The sequence below is a fragment of the Tachyglossus aculeatus genome, chromosome 17, assembly GCF_015852505.1.
Source record: "Tachyglossus aculeatus isolate mTacAcu1 chromosome 17, mTacAcu1.pri, whole genome shotgun sequence".
Lineage (NCBI taxonomy): Eukaryota > Metazoa > Chordata > Mammalia > Monotremata > Tachyglossidae > Tachyglossus > Tachyglossus aculeatus.
In genome coordinates this window covers 38,395,829-38,410,111 of record NC_052082.1, presented here as the reverse complement: position 1 = coordinate 38,410,111, position 14,283 = coordinate 38,395,829, and the positions used below count along the sequence as shown (strand labels likewise).

The 14,283-nt window shown below is 44.5% G+C and overlaps 1 protein-coding gene across 4 annotated transcripts in view; it reads left to right on the top strand.

Annotated features, from left to right (window-relative positions):
- Positions 1-14,283, top strand: part of PHLDB2 (pleckstrin homology like domain family B member 2) — a 126,317-nt gene that overhangs the window by 58,120 nt on the left and 53,914 nt on the right. For 2 of the 4 annotated variants that reach the window (XM_038759214.1, XM_038759212.1), the window contains 4 exons: positions 166-321; positions 3,216-3,326; positions 4,130-4,219; positions 11,551-11,658. In XM_038759214.1, the coding sequence (XP_038615142.1) occupies positions 166-321; positions 3,216-3,326; positions 4,130-4,219; positions 11,551-11,658 (465 nt within the window). Of the gene's footprint in view, positions 1-165; positions 322-3,215; positions 3,327-4,129; positions 4,220-10,588; positions 10,751-11,550; positions 11,659-14,283 lie in introns of all 4 variants that reach the window. The other 2 variants (XM_038759216.1, XM_038759213.1) reach the window with 2 other exon arrangements.

The following is a 14,283-nucleotide window of genomic DNA, read 5'->3' as shown; positions in this document are numbered from 1 at the left end:
AATAATAAGCACTAATGGAAAGCTCATGTCCCTGAAATGAGGAATATGTCCTAGAGGCCTAAACTGTAGCAAGTGAAGTGGACAGCCCTTTCCAGCCACTTTGAGAAAGAATTTAGGTAAAGACCAAATCCTCGTTTTATTGCTTTTGTCTCTACTTCCCAAAAGGATGCTGACCTACTGGAAGTAGAGAGCAAACACTTTGAAGATCTGGAATTTCAGCAGCTGGAGCATGAAAGCCGATTGGATGAGGAGAAGGAAAACTTGACCCAGCAGCTCCTGCGGGAGGTGGCAGACTACCAGCGCAGTATCGTCACTAGGAAGGTAAAATCACTACCAAGGCTCTTACCGTAAAGCATCTGTTCTGATCAGTGCCTTACAGGCTCCTGGTTCTTCTGTCTGTTATTGAAGACAGCAAAAAGCTACTGTTGTGCCTCGTTAGCAGTCAGTATTTGACCAGAGCTGACAAGATCTTTGTTCAGCTAAGAGCCCAGGTAAGAGCCTGGGGCCCAGACCACAATCCTGGCCCATCAAGCCCAGGGGTGCCCAGCACCCAGCTAGTTTTGCTTCCAGTGGTGAGGAGAGGCTGAGAGGCTGAGCCTGTGCTAAGTAATTTGGGTAGCTTGACCTAAGGACTACTGGGGCCAAGCTTCCCTCAGAAAGACTGTCCATGGAGTTCCACATATGTCCAGGGACCACAGCTGCCATTGGCAGGCTCAGCTGGAAGAGGCAGAAATAATAATAATAATAATAATAACTGTGGAATTTAAGTGTTTACTATGTACCCAGCATTGTACTAAGTGCTTGGGTAGATACAGGATAATCAGGTCCCACATGGAGCTTACAGTCTAAGTAGAAGGAAGCACTGGTATTAAATCCCATTTTGCTGTTGTGCTTGGGTAGATACAGGATAATCAGGTTCCACATGGAGCTCACAGTCTAAGTAGAAGGAAGCACTGGTATTAAATCCCCATTTTGCTGATGAGGAAACTGAGGCACAGAGAAGTTAAGTGACTTTCCCAGGGTCACACAGCAGGTATGTGGCAGAGCCGGGATTAGAACCCAGGGCTTCTGACTTCCAGGCCTATGGTCTTTCCACTAGGCCACACTGCTTGTCAGTATCCAGCAGGGCAGCCTGGGCCTGGTCCCACCATGCCTTGACCAGTCCAGCCCAGGCAAAGCTCTAGAGCATATTCCTTAGCTGGGAAAGCTCAACATTGGGAGGAGGGCCCACCACACAGCTGTTTGAACTTCCCAAATCTTTGACCAACACTATTGAAGAATCCCATCTCTTCGTCTTCTCACATTTTCCCCTCTTCTCCCTCTCCCTCATTCATTCACTCATGAGAAGGAGCATGGCTTACTGGAAAGAGTATACACCAGTACTAGTAGTAGTAGTATTCAGTGCTTAGGACAGTGCTTGGCACATAGTAAGCACTTAACAAGTACCATCACTATTTAGTAGCAGTAGTAGCAGCAGCAGCATTTATTACTTACCATGTGTAAAACACTCTACTACGTGCTTGCTGGGAGAAAATGCACAGGTGAAAATTAGACACAGTCCCTATCCTTTAAATGGGCTTAGATTCCAATAGTTTAAGTGGGGGGAAGGAATCGGAGACAGGCTCATCAGGAGTGATGAAACATTCAAACCCAACACAACAAATCCACCAAGTAGGCTCAAAGTCTTGGTGGAGATGGAGGAATGTGAAAGCATGGGGGAGCAGCTTGTATTCCCAGCCTGGCACTCATGGAGAATGACAGGGGGACCCTCAGTGGTGGGAGAAGGCAGCGTTCATCATGGTGCTATTCTTGGCAGAGATGGAGAGTCCAAGAGTGTGAGGGAATATTCCAGGAGCAAGGGTCCTCAGGGTTAGGATCTATGTTCTAATTCTGACTCTGCCAATTGCCTCCCGTGTGACCTTGGACAAGTCACTTCACTCATTTTCACAAGTCACTTCACTCAGTTTCCTCATCTGTAAAATGGAGATGAAATTACTATTGTCCCTCTCCCTTATTCTGTGAATCCCATGTTGGGCAGGGACTGTGTCCACTTTGATTATCTGGTAGCTACCCTAGTGCTTAGTATAGTGCTTGGCACAGTAATTCCTTAACAGATTTCATTATTATTAGCATGTATTTATTCATTCAATAATATTTACTGAATATCTACTGTGTGCAGAGCACTGTACTAAACCTTTAGAAGAGTACAATAGTAGAAGATGTGGTCCTTGCGCTTGAGGAGCTAGGAGCTTACAGTCAGTCGAATGGAGAAGACAAGCAGTGGAAGCATGAAGAGGAAAACAGATACAAATGAAAATAGCAAAAGTATGGGAAAATGAGTAAATGGTTAAAAAAGTGCTAAATTAATATAAGTGCTTAGGGTGGCTGTGTTCCCCATATTCCTCCTTTTTCTCTTCTCTTCCAGCTCCTCCCTCCCCCATGACTTACATTGCCTGCCCACAACCAAAGGTTCAGGCAACCAAACCAATATCAGGGGGGAAACACTGAACAAACAAAATGTTCTTTTTTCTCCAGTGAACAGCAAATATAAGAAAATCAGAATGATCCCTCCTATCATTTTTTAATCTATTGCTTTTTGAGCCCCAGCCTCCACCCCAGGATAGCACTGCAGGAGAGATGTGAAGGGAAGCTTCCTCTGTTGCTGTTGTTGGGCTGGGGTCTGTCATCATCACCAGTAGAACCTGGTGCCAGGAGCCAGTCAGACCCTTTGCCCTGCTCCCTGCCTCTTTCCTTGACCCTTTCCCTTAGCATCACCTCAGGGAGTAGCTTGACAGAGTGTGGGGAAGAAGACAGGATTTCTTCCTGAAGCTCTGCAGCTGAAAGGGGAAAACAGGATATGTTTTTGTAAACAGGGTTGCCTCCCAAGAGAAGAGCAAATCTCTTACAGTTCAAAATCAGGCTTCCTGTGATAATCTTCTTTCCTCAAACTATTACTCTTATTTAATCTTCATTGGCCTGAAGCCCAGGAAGTTTCTGGTTTGACTGTGCCCAGAGCCACTCTTCAGGGGTAATTATTGAGTCAGAGGTCGGAGATATGTTTGAGCACCCCCTATGAACTGGAACCAGCTCCAGAGTCAGAACATCATCGCCAGGGTCCTAGTCAACGTACCCCCTTCCCACTTCTGGCAGGAGCCCAGCCAGACAGAATTGGAAAAGTCAGTTTCCTTTCATGGTGTGTTTTGGTTTCCCATCAGGAGAAAATTTCTACCTTGAAGAAACAAGCCAGCCACATCGTGCAACAATCGCAGAAAGAGCAAGACCATTTCGTCAAAGAGAAAAACAATCTGATGATGATGCTGCAAAAGGTACGCAGATTCTCCCAGCTTCTGCTGGCTTGCATAAAGCACCAACTGGGTTTCTGCAGGGTGCCTGATCTGTGGGGTGTGGGTGGGGGAATTCTGCCTTTCTGAGGCAGGGTTGCCTAATGGAAAGATCCCAGGACTGGTAGTCAGGAGACCCAGATTCTAATTCTGGCTCCACTACTTGCCTGCTGTGTGACTCTGGACAAGTCCTTTAACCTCTCTGGGTCTCAGTTTCTTCATCTGTAAAAAGGGGGATAAAATGCTTGTTCCCTCTTCCTTTTAGACTGTGACCCCTGTAGGGTATTTGTTAATAATTATGTATGTATTAAGTGCTTACTATGTGCCAAGCAATGGGATAGATACAAAATAGGGTTGGACCCAATTGCTGTTCCACATGAGGCTCACAAGGACTTTATCTGCATAGCACAATGCTTTGCACATAGTAATTGCTGCATAAATACAACCATCGTCATCATCATTAGTAGTAGTAGTATATTATTTCTGCTTCTCCCTCTTGACCCTCTCTTTTCCTCAGTCAGTCATTCCATGGAATTTTGGCAGCTTGTTTATTTTGAAGCAGTGGAGAGTATTTTCCTGAGGGTGTTTTGCATAATGGTGATCACACAACAAACCAGAATAGAAAGCATAAATTCCCCTTTCCAGAGTAGTTTAATGGAATCCTGTTCCTCTCTGGACCACCATCTGGTAAAGCTGCCCCACAGGGTTTTTCCAAGTTTCTCTGATGTCTCACTCGATGCCATCCTGCAGGGGTTTCGTTTAGCTTAACTTCCTTATGGTCTTCACAGGAAAAGGAGAATCTTTGCAATTTGGAAAAGAAATATTCCAGTCTTTCAGGAGGCAAAGGATTCCCAGGCAGTCCCAGTAGTCTAAAGGAGGTAAGCCTTGTGTTCTTTGGGATTTAACTCTGCCCTTTCACTCCAGGCAGCAAGTTTCAAGTCTAATGTGTTAACCAGTTCAAGAGTGGGTTAGGTGCATTGTTTTCTTTACTGAGTAATTTCTAATGGCTGAGCCATCTGGGGGAAATTTCAAAAGGAACAAGGAGGAAGATAAGAGCTTCATTTAGAGATACTGTTGGTCCTGCTACAGCACAGGTATGAGTTTTCGTAACTTCTTCTATGTCAAGAGAAGCCCACAGCTAAAAGTGTGTTGGAATAATCCATGAAGGTCGTTGCAGTTCTGGAAATCATTAACAGGTAGCCATCACTCCATCCAAGTGATGTCCAAGTCCATCTCATTAATTATGCCCTGGTCCATCCCATCAACTCTGGCCTGTTATTTCAGTCCCTAAAGGAAGTTCCTTTCTTCAAAACTCTTTGCTATTTGAACATTGCTACCTCTGCTTAGCTCATCTAAGTAGGGAAGCTCCATAGGGCTTAAAGGAGTAGGACTGAGGTAACTGGCCACCTGTCTGTCTGCTGGCTACTGCTACAGTTTTTAGTGAGTGTGTTTCTGCCTGGGAGGCAGTATGGCCTAGTGGGAAGGACACAGGACTGGGAGTCAGAAGACCTGGGTTATTATACCAGCTCCATCGCATGTCTTTCATGTGACTGCTGGCAAGTTACTAAATCTCTCTATGCTTCAGTTTTCTCATCCATAAAATGGGGATAAAATAGATTGTGGGACTCATATGAGACGGGCTGTGTCATATTTCACGGGCTGTGTCATATTTCGCACCCTTCTATCTGCCTCAATTCTTAACACATGAGTGTTTATAAATGCCATAATTATTATGAATTATTATCACTGCCACAACAAGAGGGACTTGGGATTCAACATAAGGTCTCACAGGCTCCCAAAGCTAATAATCCAGGGAATGGTTGACCCTGTCCCCTTTCCCTTCAAGTTGTAGTTCTTTCTGCTAACTTCCTTCCTGGGCCCATTTCTGGTTCTAGGAATAAAAGATTCCAGCAAAACAGTTTACCTCAATTATGTTTATTGAGTGCTTACTGTTTGCACAGCATTCATTCATTCAATCGTATTAAGCGCTTACTGTGTGCAGAGCACTGTATTAAGCACTTGGGAGAGTACAAAGTATAATATAACAGACTTGTTAGACATGGTCCCTGTCCTCAAGGAATTTAGAGTCTAGACAAGGGGACAGACATTAAAATAAATTGTGGATAATTACTTAAGTTCTGTAGGGCTTAAGGTGAAGTGAATAAAGGGGGCAATTCCAAGAACAAGGGCAACACATAAGGGAGAAGGAGTAGGGGAAATGTGGGCTTAATGGTGGAAGGCCCCTTGGAGAAGATGTGCTTTTAATAAGACTTTGAAGGAAGGGAGAGTGATGGTCTGTTGGATATGGAAGGGGAGGGAGCTGCAAGACATGTGTCAGGAGTGGCAAGATTGAAGTAAAGTGAGTAGTTTTGAAAGACATTTAAAGGTAATAGGAATCGGAATGAATTCTGGAACCTTCAGAATGGTTGGTGCAGGAGCACATATGTCTGTGAAAAGCATGTATGAGCATGAGATGTGTGTGTGTGTGTGTGTGTGTACGTGTGCCTATATATGTGTCTGTTTGTGCGTATATATGTTCATTAATGTGGTTCCAGATTACTGGAAAGAGAAAGATAAGGAGAAACTCAGGAAAGTCAGCTCTGCCATCCTAAAACTTCCTCACCCTGTATTGGGCAAGTGCTTGTGTAGATCTGGTAATGGGGCTCTGGTCACTGGAGCAGGTGCCAAAGTTGCTTAAGGGCCACTGAATAGCAAGTGGTCATCCCCAAAGCCCCAGCACAGTACTCAGTAAGGGGAATGGATTTGGCTCAGTTTGGATTTGATGTTTCCCTGTCCAACACCCTCATTTCCAGCACCCTTTCTGGCCATCACTCCTCTGTGAGCTGGCAGAGTAGAAGAGGGTCTCTTGATTCTGGGAATTTCCCAGAAGGTCAGGTTGTAGAGAAGGAGTGGGCTCACTAGAGAGAGTGTAATCCTTTGGCAGCCTGAATTTGGTTGAGAACGCTGAGAAGGACACAAGCAGGAGTTTGATATTGCTATTCCCAATAACCCAAGCTGGCAACTGTAGTCAACCATATGTGACACTGTTCAGGATTGCTTTTGGGCTTCTACTTCTAGAAAGCTCTTTTTAGAGGTTTCCAGGGTCCAGTCTGGCACTGAGACAGGATTCCTGCCTAATCTGAATCCTTGAACCTTTCGTTTCTAGTGCTTAATCATTGATGCCATGCAAAGCCATTCCCTGAATTTTCAAATCATCCTATTATCTGGGAAACATTTTATGTGGCTGCTCCTTTAAGAGAGGAAGGCTCTGCAGTGTGGACTCACTGCTCCTTCCCAGGAGGAATGTTTCTGGTCTTTTATCTCTAGAGTCTCAAAGAGCTTGATAGTAGAAACCCTAATTCCAACCAGTTATTTGGCTGGAGGGGACTAGGGAGAAGTGGGGAGGGTGATGTGCAATAGCATCAATCCCTGATGCCTAACAAAAAGGATGAGTTCATTTCCTCTCTGTCATTCCTGTTCCAATAAAATAGAGTTTCTGTGACTGTCCAGTTCTACTCAGGCTTGCTCAGTTCAGTCTGTCCTGTTTGTGGACTGACTGACCACTCAGGGCATCCATGAATAGACCCTATCTTGTATCTATCCCAGTGTTTGTCACATAGTAACTGCTTAAAAATACCACAATTATTATTATTATTAATTTCCCCAGTACTTAGCACACTACCTGGCACACACTAGCAGCATGGCGTAGTGGATAGAGCATGGGACTGGGAATCAGAAGGTCATGGGTTCTAATCCCGGCTCTGCAACTTGACTGCTGTGTGACCTTGGGCAAGTCAGTTCACTTCTCTGTGCCTCAGTTACCTCAACTGTAAAATGGGGATCTGAGATCATGAGCCCCACGTGGGATAGCAGCTGTATTCAACCTGATTTGCTTGTATTCACCCCAGCACTTAGTACAATGCCTCACACATAGTAAACGCATAGTAAGTGCTTAATAAATATCATAATTATTAATTATTATTCATTCATTTATTCAGTTGATTGAGTGCTTACTGTGTGCAGAGCACTGTACTAAACACTTGGAAAGTACAATTCAGAAATAAATAGAGACAATTCCTGCCTACAGCGGGCTCACAGTCTAGAAAGGGGGGATAGAAATAACAAGTAAACAGGCATCAATGGCATCAAAATAAATAAATAGAATTATAGATATATAAACATCATTAATAAAATAAATAGAATAATAAATGTGTACATATATACACAAGTGCTGTGGGGTGGGGAGGAGGGTAGGGCAGAGGGAGGGAGTAGGGGCGATAGGGAGGGGAAAAGGAGCAGAGGAAAGGGGGTGCTCAGTCTGGGAAGGCCTCCTGGAGGAGGTGAGCTTTCAGTAGGGCTTTGAAGCAGGGAAGTGTGCTAATTTGGCGGATGTGAGGAAGGAGGGCATTCCGGGCCAGAGGTAGGATATGGGCCAGGGGTTGATGGTGGAACAGGTGAGAATAAGGCACAGTGAGAAAGTTAGCACCAGAGGAATGGAGTGTGCTGGCTGGGCTGTAGATGGCAAGAAGGGAGGTGAAGTAGGAGAGGGCAAGGTGATGGAGAGCTTCGAAGCCAATAGTGAGGAGGTTTTTCTTGATATGGAGGTTGATAGGCAACCACTGGAGAATTTTGAGGAGGGGAGTGACATGCCCAGAACGTTTCTGTAGAAAGTTAATCCGGGCAGCAGAGTGAAGTATAGACTGAAGTAGGAGAGACAGGAGGTTGAGCGATCAAAAAGGATGCTGTTGCCGTAATCCAGTCGAGACATGATGAGTGATTGTTCTAACATGGCAATCACTTGGTGAAGTTGTTTATTGTTGTTATTATTAGTAGTAGCAGTAGTATCACCTAAGCTTTCCAGCCCAGCTAGTATCCTATCTTCTGGCTAAGGTCTCCCCTGATTAATCTCTCATTTCCCCACCCTACAACCCTAAACTTCCATGCTACTCAAGCACCTTTGTCCTTATGTAGGAGTTATTTGTGTATCATTATATTCTGCAGGCTCCTCCTACCTCTAATTCACTTTAGTGACTGTCTCACTTGCTAGATTTTAACTCCTTGGGGGCAGGGATTGTATCTGCTATCTTTTGGGAGGATTTTTTTATGATATGTGTTAAGCACTTGCTATGGACCAGGGACTATACTCTGCACTGGGGTAGATGCAAGATAAACAGGTTGAACACAGTACATGCCCTATACTGGGCTCACAATCTTAATCCCTATTTTATAGATGAGGTAACTGAAGCACCGAAAAGTGAACTGACTTGTCCAGGACAAGTGGTGGAGCTGGCACTAGAACTCAGGTCCTTCTGGCTTCCAGGCCCATACTCTATCCACTGAGCCATACTGTTATCTCTGTTGTACTCTCTGAATCGCTTAGTGCAGAGTTTTGCCTGCAGTAAGCATTTCATCATTAAATTAAGGCTCTTGTCCTTCATACATCCCCAGAAAATAGATCTGCCTTCATCTTGGTCGCCCTTTCGAAAGGAGAGATGAGAAGCAGTGTGGCCTAGTGAAAAGAGCATGGGCCTGGGAATCACCTTGGGCAAGTCACTTAACTTCTCTGTGCGTCAATTCCTTCATCTGCAAAATGGTGATTCAATATCTGTTCTCTCACCGACTTAGTCTGTGAGCCTCATCTGGGATCTGATTATTTTGTATCTACCCCAACATTGAGCACACTGCAGCACTTAAGTACCACAATTATTGTTAGTATTATTAGTATTATTGTTTTTATTATTGCCATTTTTATTAGTAGTCATAGTAGTAGTGTTCTCCAGTGAGTTACTTCTCGTTGATTATTCTAAACATGGCAAAGTTTGGAGTCTCTCCAAACGTGGAGACAGTTTGGTGCAGGTTTTTTTTCCCCAGTCCCTGTTTCCTTTTTCTCCCAAATCTGATCCATCTGCCCTGGGAAGCAGGCCCAGTGACCCCTTCAGGATGCTACAGCCAGAATCGAGTAGGACCTGTAGGATTCTTTGACACCCCAAAACTCTGGCTCTGTCACTTGTCTGCTAGGTGACCTTGGGCAAGTCACTTAATCAATCAATCAATCGTATTTATTGAGTGCTTACTGTGTGCAGAGCACTGTAATAAGCGCTTGGAAAGTACAAGTACACTTAACTTCTCTGTGCCTGTTACCTCATCTGTAAAATGGGGATTAAGACTGGGCCCCAATTGGGACATGGACTGTGTCCAACTTGATTGGCTTGTATCTACCCCAGCACTTGGTAAAGTGCCTGGAATGTAGTAAGTGCTTAGCAAATACCATTTAAAAAAAAAGCCAAATCAGACCAAGCCCCAGGCATGTCCTTTTCTGTTACCTTCCACCCTTCCCTACCTCTCCCACAGATTCAGGAAGGAAAAAAAAGGGTGTTGAATTATGAAAGGCTCCCTCAAGAGGGGAAGAGGAGAGCTTTTTCCTGTTGAGATCTGTGAGGAAGGAGTCAAACAAGCCATGCTGCTGTAGCCATGACTGTTACAGATTAAAGCCTAGTGTGATGCAGAGGAACATCCATTCTGGCACTACTTAGCATCGCTGGATATGTTGTTCTGATCAGATGACATAGTTCACCATATTCTCTTCCCCTTTTCCATAAGGACTGATTCTCCCAATCAATCAAATAATGGTATTTCTTGAGCCCTTACTGTGTACAGAGCATTGTACTAAACCCTTAATTATCTTAGTAATCCTATAGTCTTCATGTCCTAGAGCTCTGAGGAGGGCAAGAAAGAAACATTGGTGCAAACAGCTCTCAAAAGGGAGTGGCTGCCAGTATGGCATTTCAGATCACACAGGGTGACGGTTTTCCATTTGTGCCGTAATGGCAATCCAGCCAAATTTAAAGAAGAAATGTGTCTAGGGATTTGTAAAGCAGGTGTTGGTCTACTGCATAGTTATTTGGGATTTCCCAATGAAAATATTATGTGTTTGGGATCACTAAACTTTTCTGCATGTTTCCACATGACTTTTACTTGATTCTTGCTGATTTCCCCTACAAACTGTAAGCTCACTGTGGTCAGGGAATGTGTCCACCAGCTCAGTTGTATTGTATTCTCCCAAGTGCTTAGTACCGTGCTCTACACACAATAAATACCATTGATTGATTCATTCACTCATTTAACAAACACTGGGGCCCAGTCCATCGGCTGTGTAACTTTAATCTGCAGGGGGAGTGGGAGAATTCATCTGCCTGCCTGCACACCTTCTGTTCCCCTTGTGTTTAATTTCTGTCTTTCTCCCTTAGGGTTCTCTCAGTGCAAATGAAACTAACAAACTGGGGGTCATTTCCCCAAGTCTGTCCCCTGCTGCCTCCCGGCTGCTCTGTGACACTGCTGCTCTCTCCACTGCACCTTCTTCACCTTCTTCCACAGCTGGCTTGTTGAGCCAGCAGCCACAGACTGAAGAGGTTGGTTGGTTGGGTGATTGGTTGATTGGCTGGAGTGCCACATTCCATGCTTTCGTCTTTTCTCCCCACTTTCTGCATGCCATAAACTATCCCCAAGGTAACTACAGTCCACCAGGGCAGAGTCATATGGTCCCATGGGCAATGGGAGCCAACTCAGTGATGCAACCCATGTATTCTTGGGATGTGAGGGAACAGGTTTCTCTGAGTCGAGGAATCTTTACCTTTGAAGTGGAAACAGAGAGTGAAGTTTGCATCAGCTGTACACTGAACCTATGAAATAGATTTTCTTGTAATGGATATAAATTGGGAATTTTCTGAGAAGTTCATTTGGACTCATCTTTCCACTGTATTGTTTTTTTAAATGCTATTTGTTATGTGCTTACTATGTGCCAGGTACTGTACTAAGAGCTGGGTAAGTAATCACCCTGAAATCTGATTTCCTTTTCAAACAGGAAAGCCAACATGCTATAGCAAAGGCATTTTATTCCTGTGTACCTGGGTATTTCCTGGGCATATTTTAATGCTGCTTCAGTGCTTTGTAAAATATCCCGAGAACTCCAGCACTTTATGGCAATGGACTACGTTTCTGCTGCTCCAGTTGGACAGCACTTACAATTTGAATACTTTTGATGGGAGTCTTGAAAATAAGAGTTAAATATGATTAATTTTAATTGTCAAACCTGTCTTTTCATGCCAACCAGCAAATTCTGTCCTCTTTCTCTTTCTCCTATAAAGCAAGATCACCTCTATGCTCTGCATCTGAACCTCCTCACTCACTTTCTCTTCCACCTGTCCTTCAGCTTCCACCCATCCATTGGCCAGAGGACGTGGCTCCATTTGCTGATCACTGTTCTTTAAATGACACGCCTCCTCCTCTTCCTGCTAAGAAACACCGCAAACAGCAGCAGGTACAGGAGATCTGGGATTTGTTTTATGGGGTCTTCGCCTCAGTCGCTAAGCCCTGTGGATTGGGGGAGAGCTTTAACCTGCTGTCACTGGGTCTCGGTATCCTCCTCCCCAGAGATGGGGAGAGAAAACTCCCTGAGGTGAGGCTGTGAAGGCACATGACACCATGATGGCACCTTGATATCCTTAGGGAAAGGGGCCAAATCCAAGTTTTTTTCACTACATTAACTGTACGCAATTGACTGAGCCTGAATCTTTACACATTATGAAGGACTGTGATCCCATTTAATGTTTGTATATGAATTGTTTTAGTGCTTATGTTTTGCATGTCTATTTATACATCATGTTGTATCTAATGCCATTTAATGTCAGGCATCAGCCTTTAAGCAGCGTCATTCCTTGGACAGCCCCAAGCCCTAACTAGCCCAAGACCCTGATTGAAATAGTGGCTTCAGGATGCTTACAGTAACCATATGATGGAAGCCCTCCTGGACATCCATCTTTATAGTTAGGGATGGATCATTCAACAACTGTAAATTTTCTTTCCCCACCCTGAACCTATCTTTTAATGACCCAGTATGGGTAGCTCAACAATGAATGTATCCAAACCCCTTTTACTGCTATGTCCAGATGCATGGTTTTCTATGGGAACAAATTCCATGGGCTTCTCACCACTGGTTGAAATTGGTTTCTCATTCATTCATTCATTCATTCAATCAGTCATTTTTCTTGAGTGCTTACTGTGTGCAGAGCACTGTAGTAAGTACTTGGAAAGTACAGTTCGGCAACAGATATAGTCCCTACCCAACAACGGGCTCACAGTCTAGAAGGGGGAGACAGCAAAGCAAAACAAGTAGACAGGTGTCAATACCATCAGAATAGATAAATAGAACTATAGTTATATACACATCATTAATAAAATAGAGTAATAAATATGTACAAATATACACAAGTGCTGTCAGAAGGGGAAGTGTGTAGGGCAGAGGGAGGGAGTGGGGGCAATGCGAAGGGGAGGAGGAACAGAGGAAAAGGGGGGCTCAGTCTGGGAAGGCCTCCTGGAGGAGGTGAGCTCTCAGTAGGGCTTTGAAGGGAGGAAGAGAGCTAGTTTGGCGGATGTGTGGAAGGAGGGCATTCCAGGCCAGAGGTAGGACGTGGGCCAAGGGTCGATGGCGGGACAGGCGAGAACGAGACACAGTGAGGAGGTTAGTGGCAGAGGAGCGGGGTGGGCTGTAGAAGGACATAAGGGAAGTGAAGTAGGAGGGGGCAAGGTGATGGAGAGCATATGTCCAAAGCCTTGGTTCAGCCTGTAAATCGTGCTCTCAACCAAACATTAAAAGCTGCATGAGCTGGTACTTCACTGTCTAGAAACTGTCATTCCTGAACCCTTAAGTCTAGAGCAATGGTGGCCTCACCAATCTTGAGGGACTTACAACAACCGTGAGGAGTTTACAATGAGGAGTTTACAATGTACAGTGACAGGGCTGAATTTGACCACACCCCATGAAGTCAGGCTATGTGTGCTCCCTGGGGAATTTTGGCAGGATGGGCTTGGGCATATGTAGGCAAGACAAGGTGCTGGGTGTCTGCTAATCTGATTAGGGAAAAATTCTTCCTCCAACAGTCTCCTGTAGCTGATGGTAGGACTGAGTTTCCAGAGACTGCAGTTCCACCAAAACATGAATTTATCTATAAGGTTGTAACCCTGGAGTTTTCTTAGCTAACCCTCCAAAAAGGCTCTCCTGTGTGGAACAGGGTCTGTGTCCAATATGATTATTTTGTACCTACCCAGGGGTTAGCACAGTTCTTGTCAAAGAGTAAGCACTTAATAAAGGTTATCATCATCATCATCATAACATTGGACCAAGCTTATCTGTTGTTTGCACAAACCTGGCCATCCCGAACCCCCAGGGACTATTATAATCCCAGGATCCTTAGCTTTCCACGTTCCTCTTCCACAACTGATACATTCCAAGATTTCTCATATAAACTGCTGCCCTTAACCTGGGATTTAAATCCCTGAGCTGGCCCAGGAATCAGCTGGGTTTCCACTATCTAGCCCTGATCTGACCTGGGAACAGCAGCTGACTTCTCTGAATCTTAGCCCCCTCCTTAGGTGGCTATTATCAGTGAAGACTTGGATGCCCCGAGTCTTCCAATGACTCCCAGACTTCCCAATTTACAAAACAAAAGAGATAAAAAATACTATAGGCAAACATAGTTCACATATTAGTAAGGTTGTAATAATAAGCAGATTTTGTCAACTGATACAACACCTGCATAGTGTAAAACAGCCTGTTCTCTACATCTCTGTAGCCAGGTTTTTCATTCTTCCAAAGTCATCTACCCTTCTGTGGATTTAAGGGACTTCTCAAAAGCCATTAAGAGCTTTCCTCTTTCATGACCTTCACCTCAGCTCCTCCTAATTGGCATTCCTCCTTTATGGCAAAAGTGCTTCCCTTCCTGTGCCTTCATCTTTGCAGCATTTCCCTGCTCCCGGTTCATGACCCAATTTCTGATATGGTATTGGCTCAGACCCTGTTGATGTCATCAGATTCTAAAGACCTCATCCCTGCTCTTTTTTTTTCTTATGGTATGTGTTAAGTGCCTACTATGTGCTAGGCATTGTA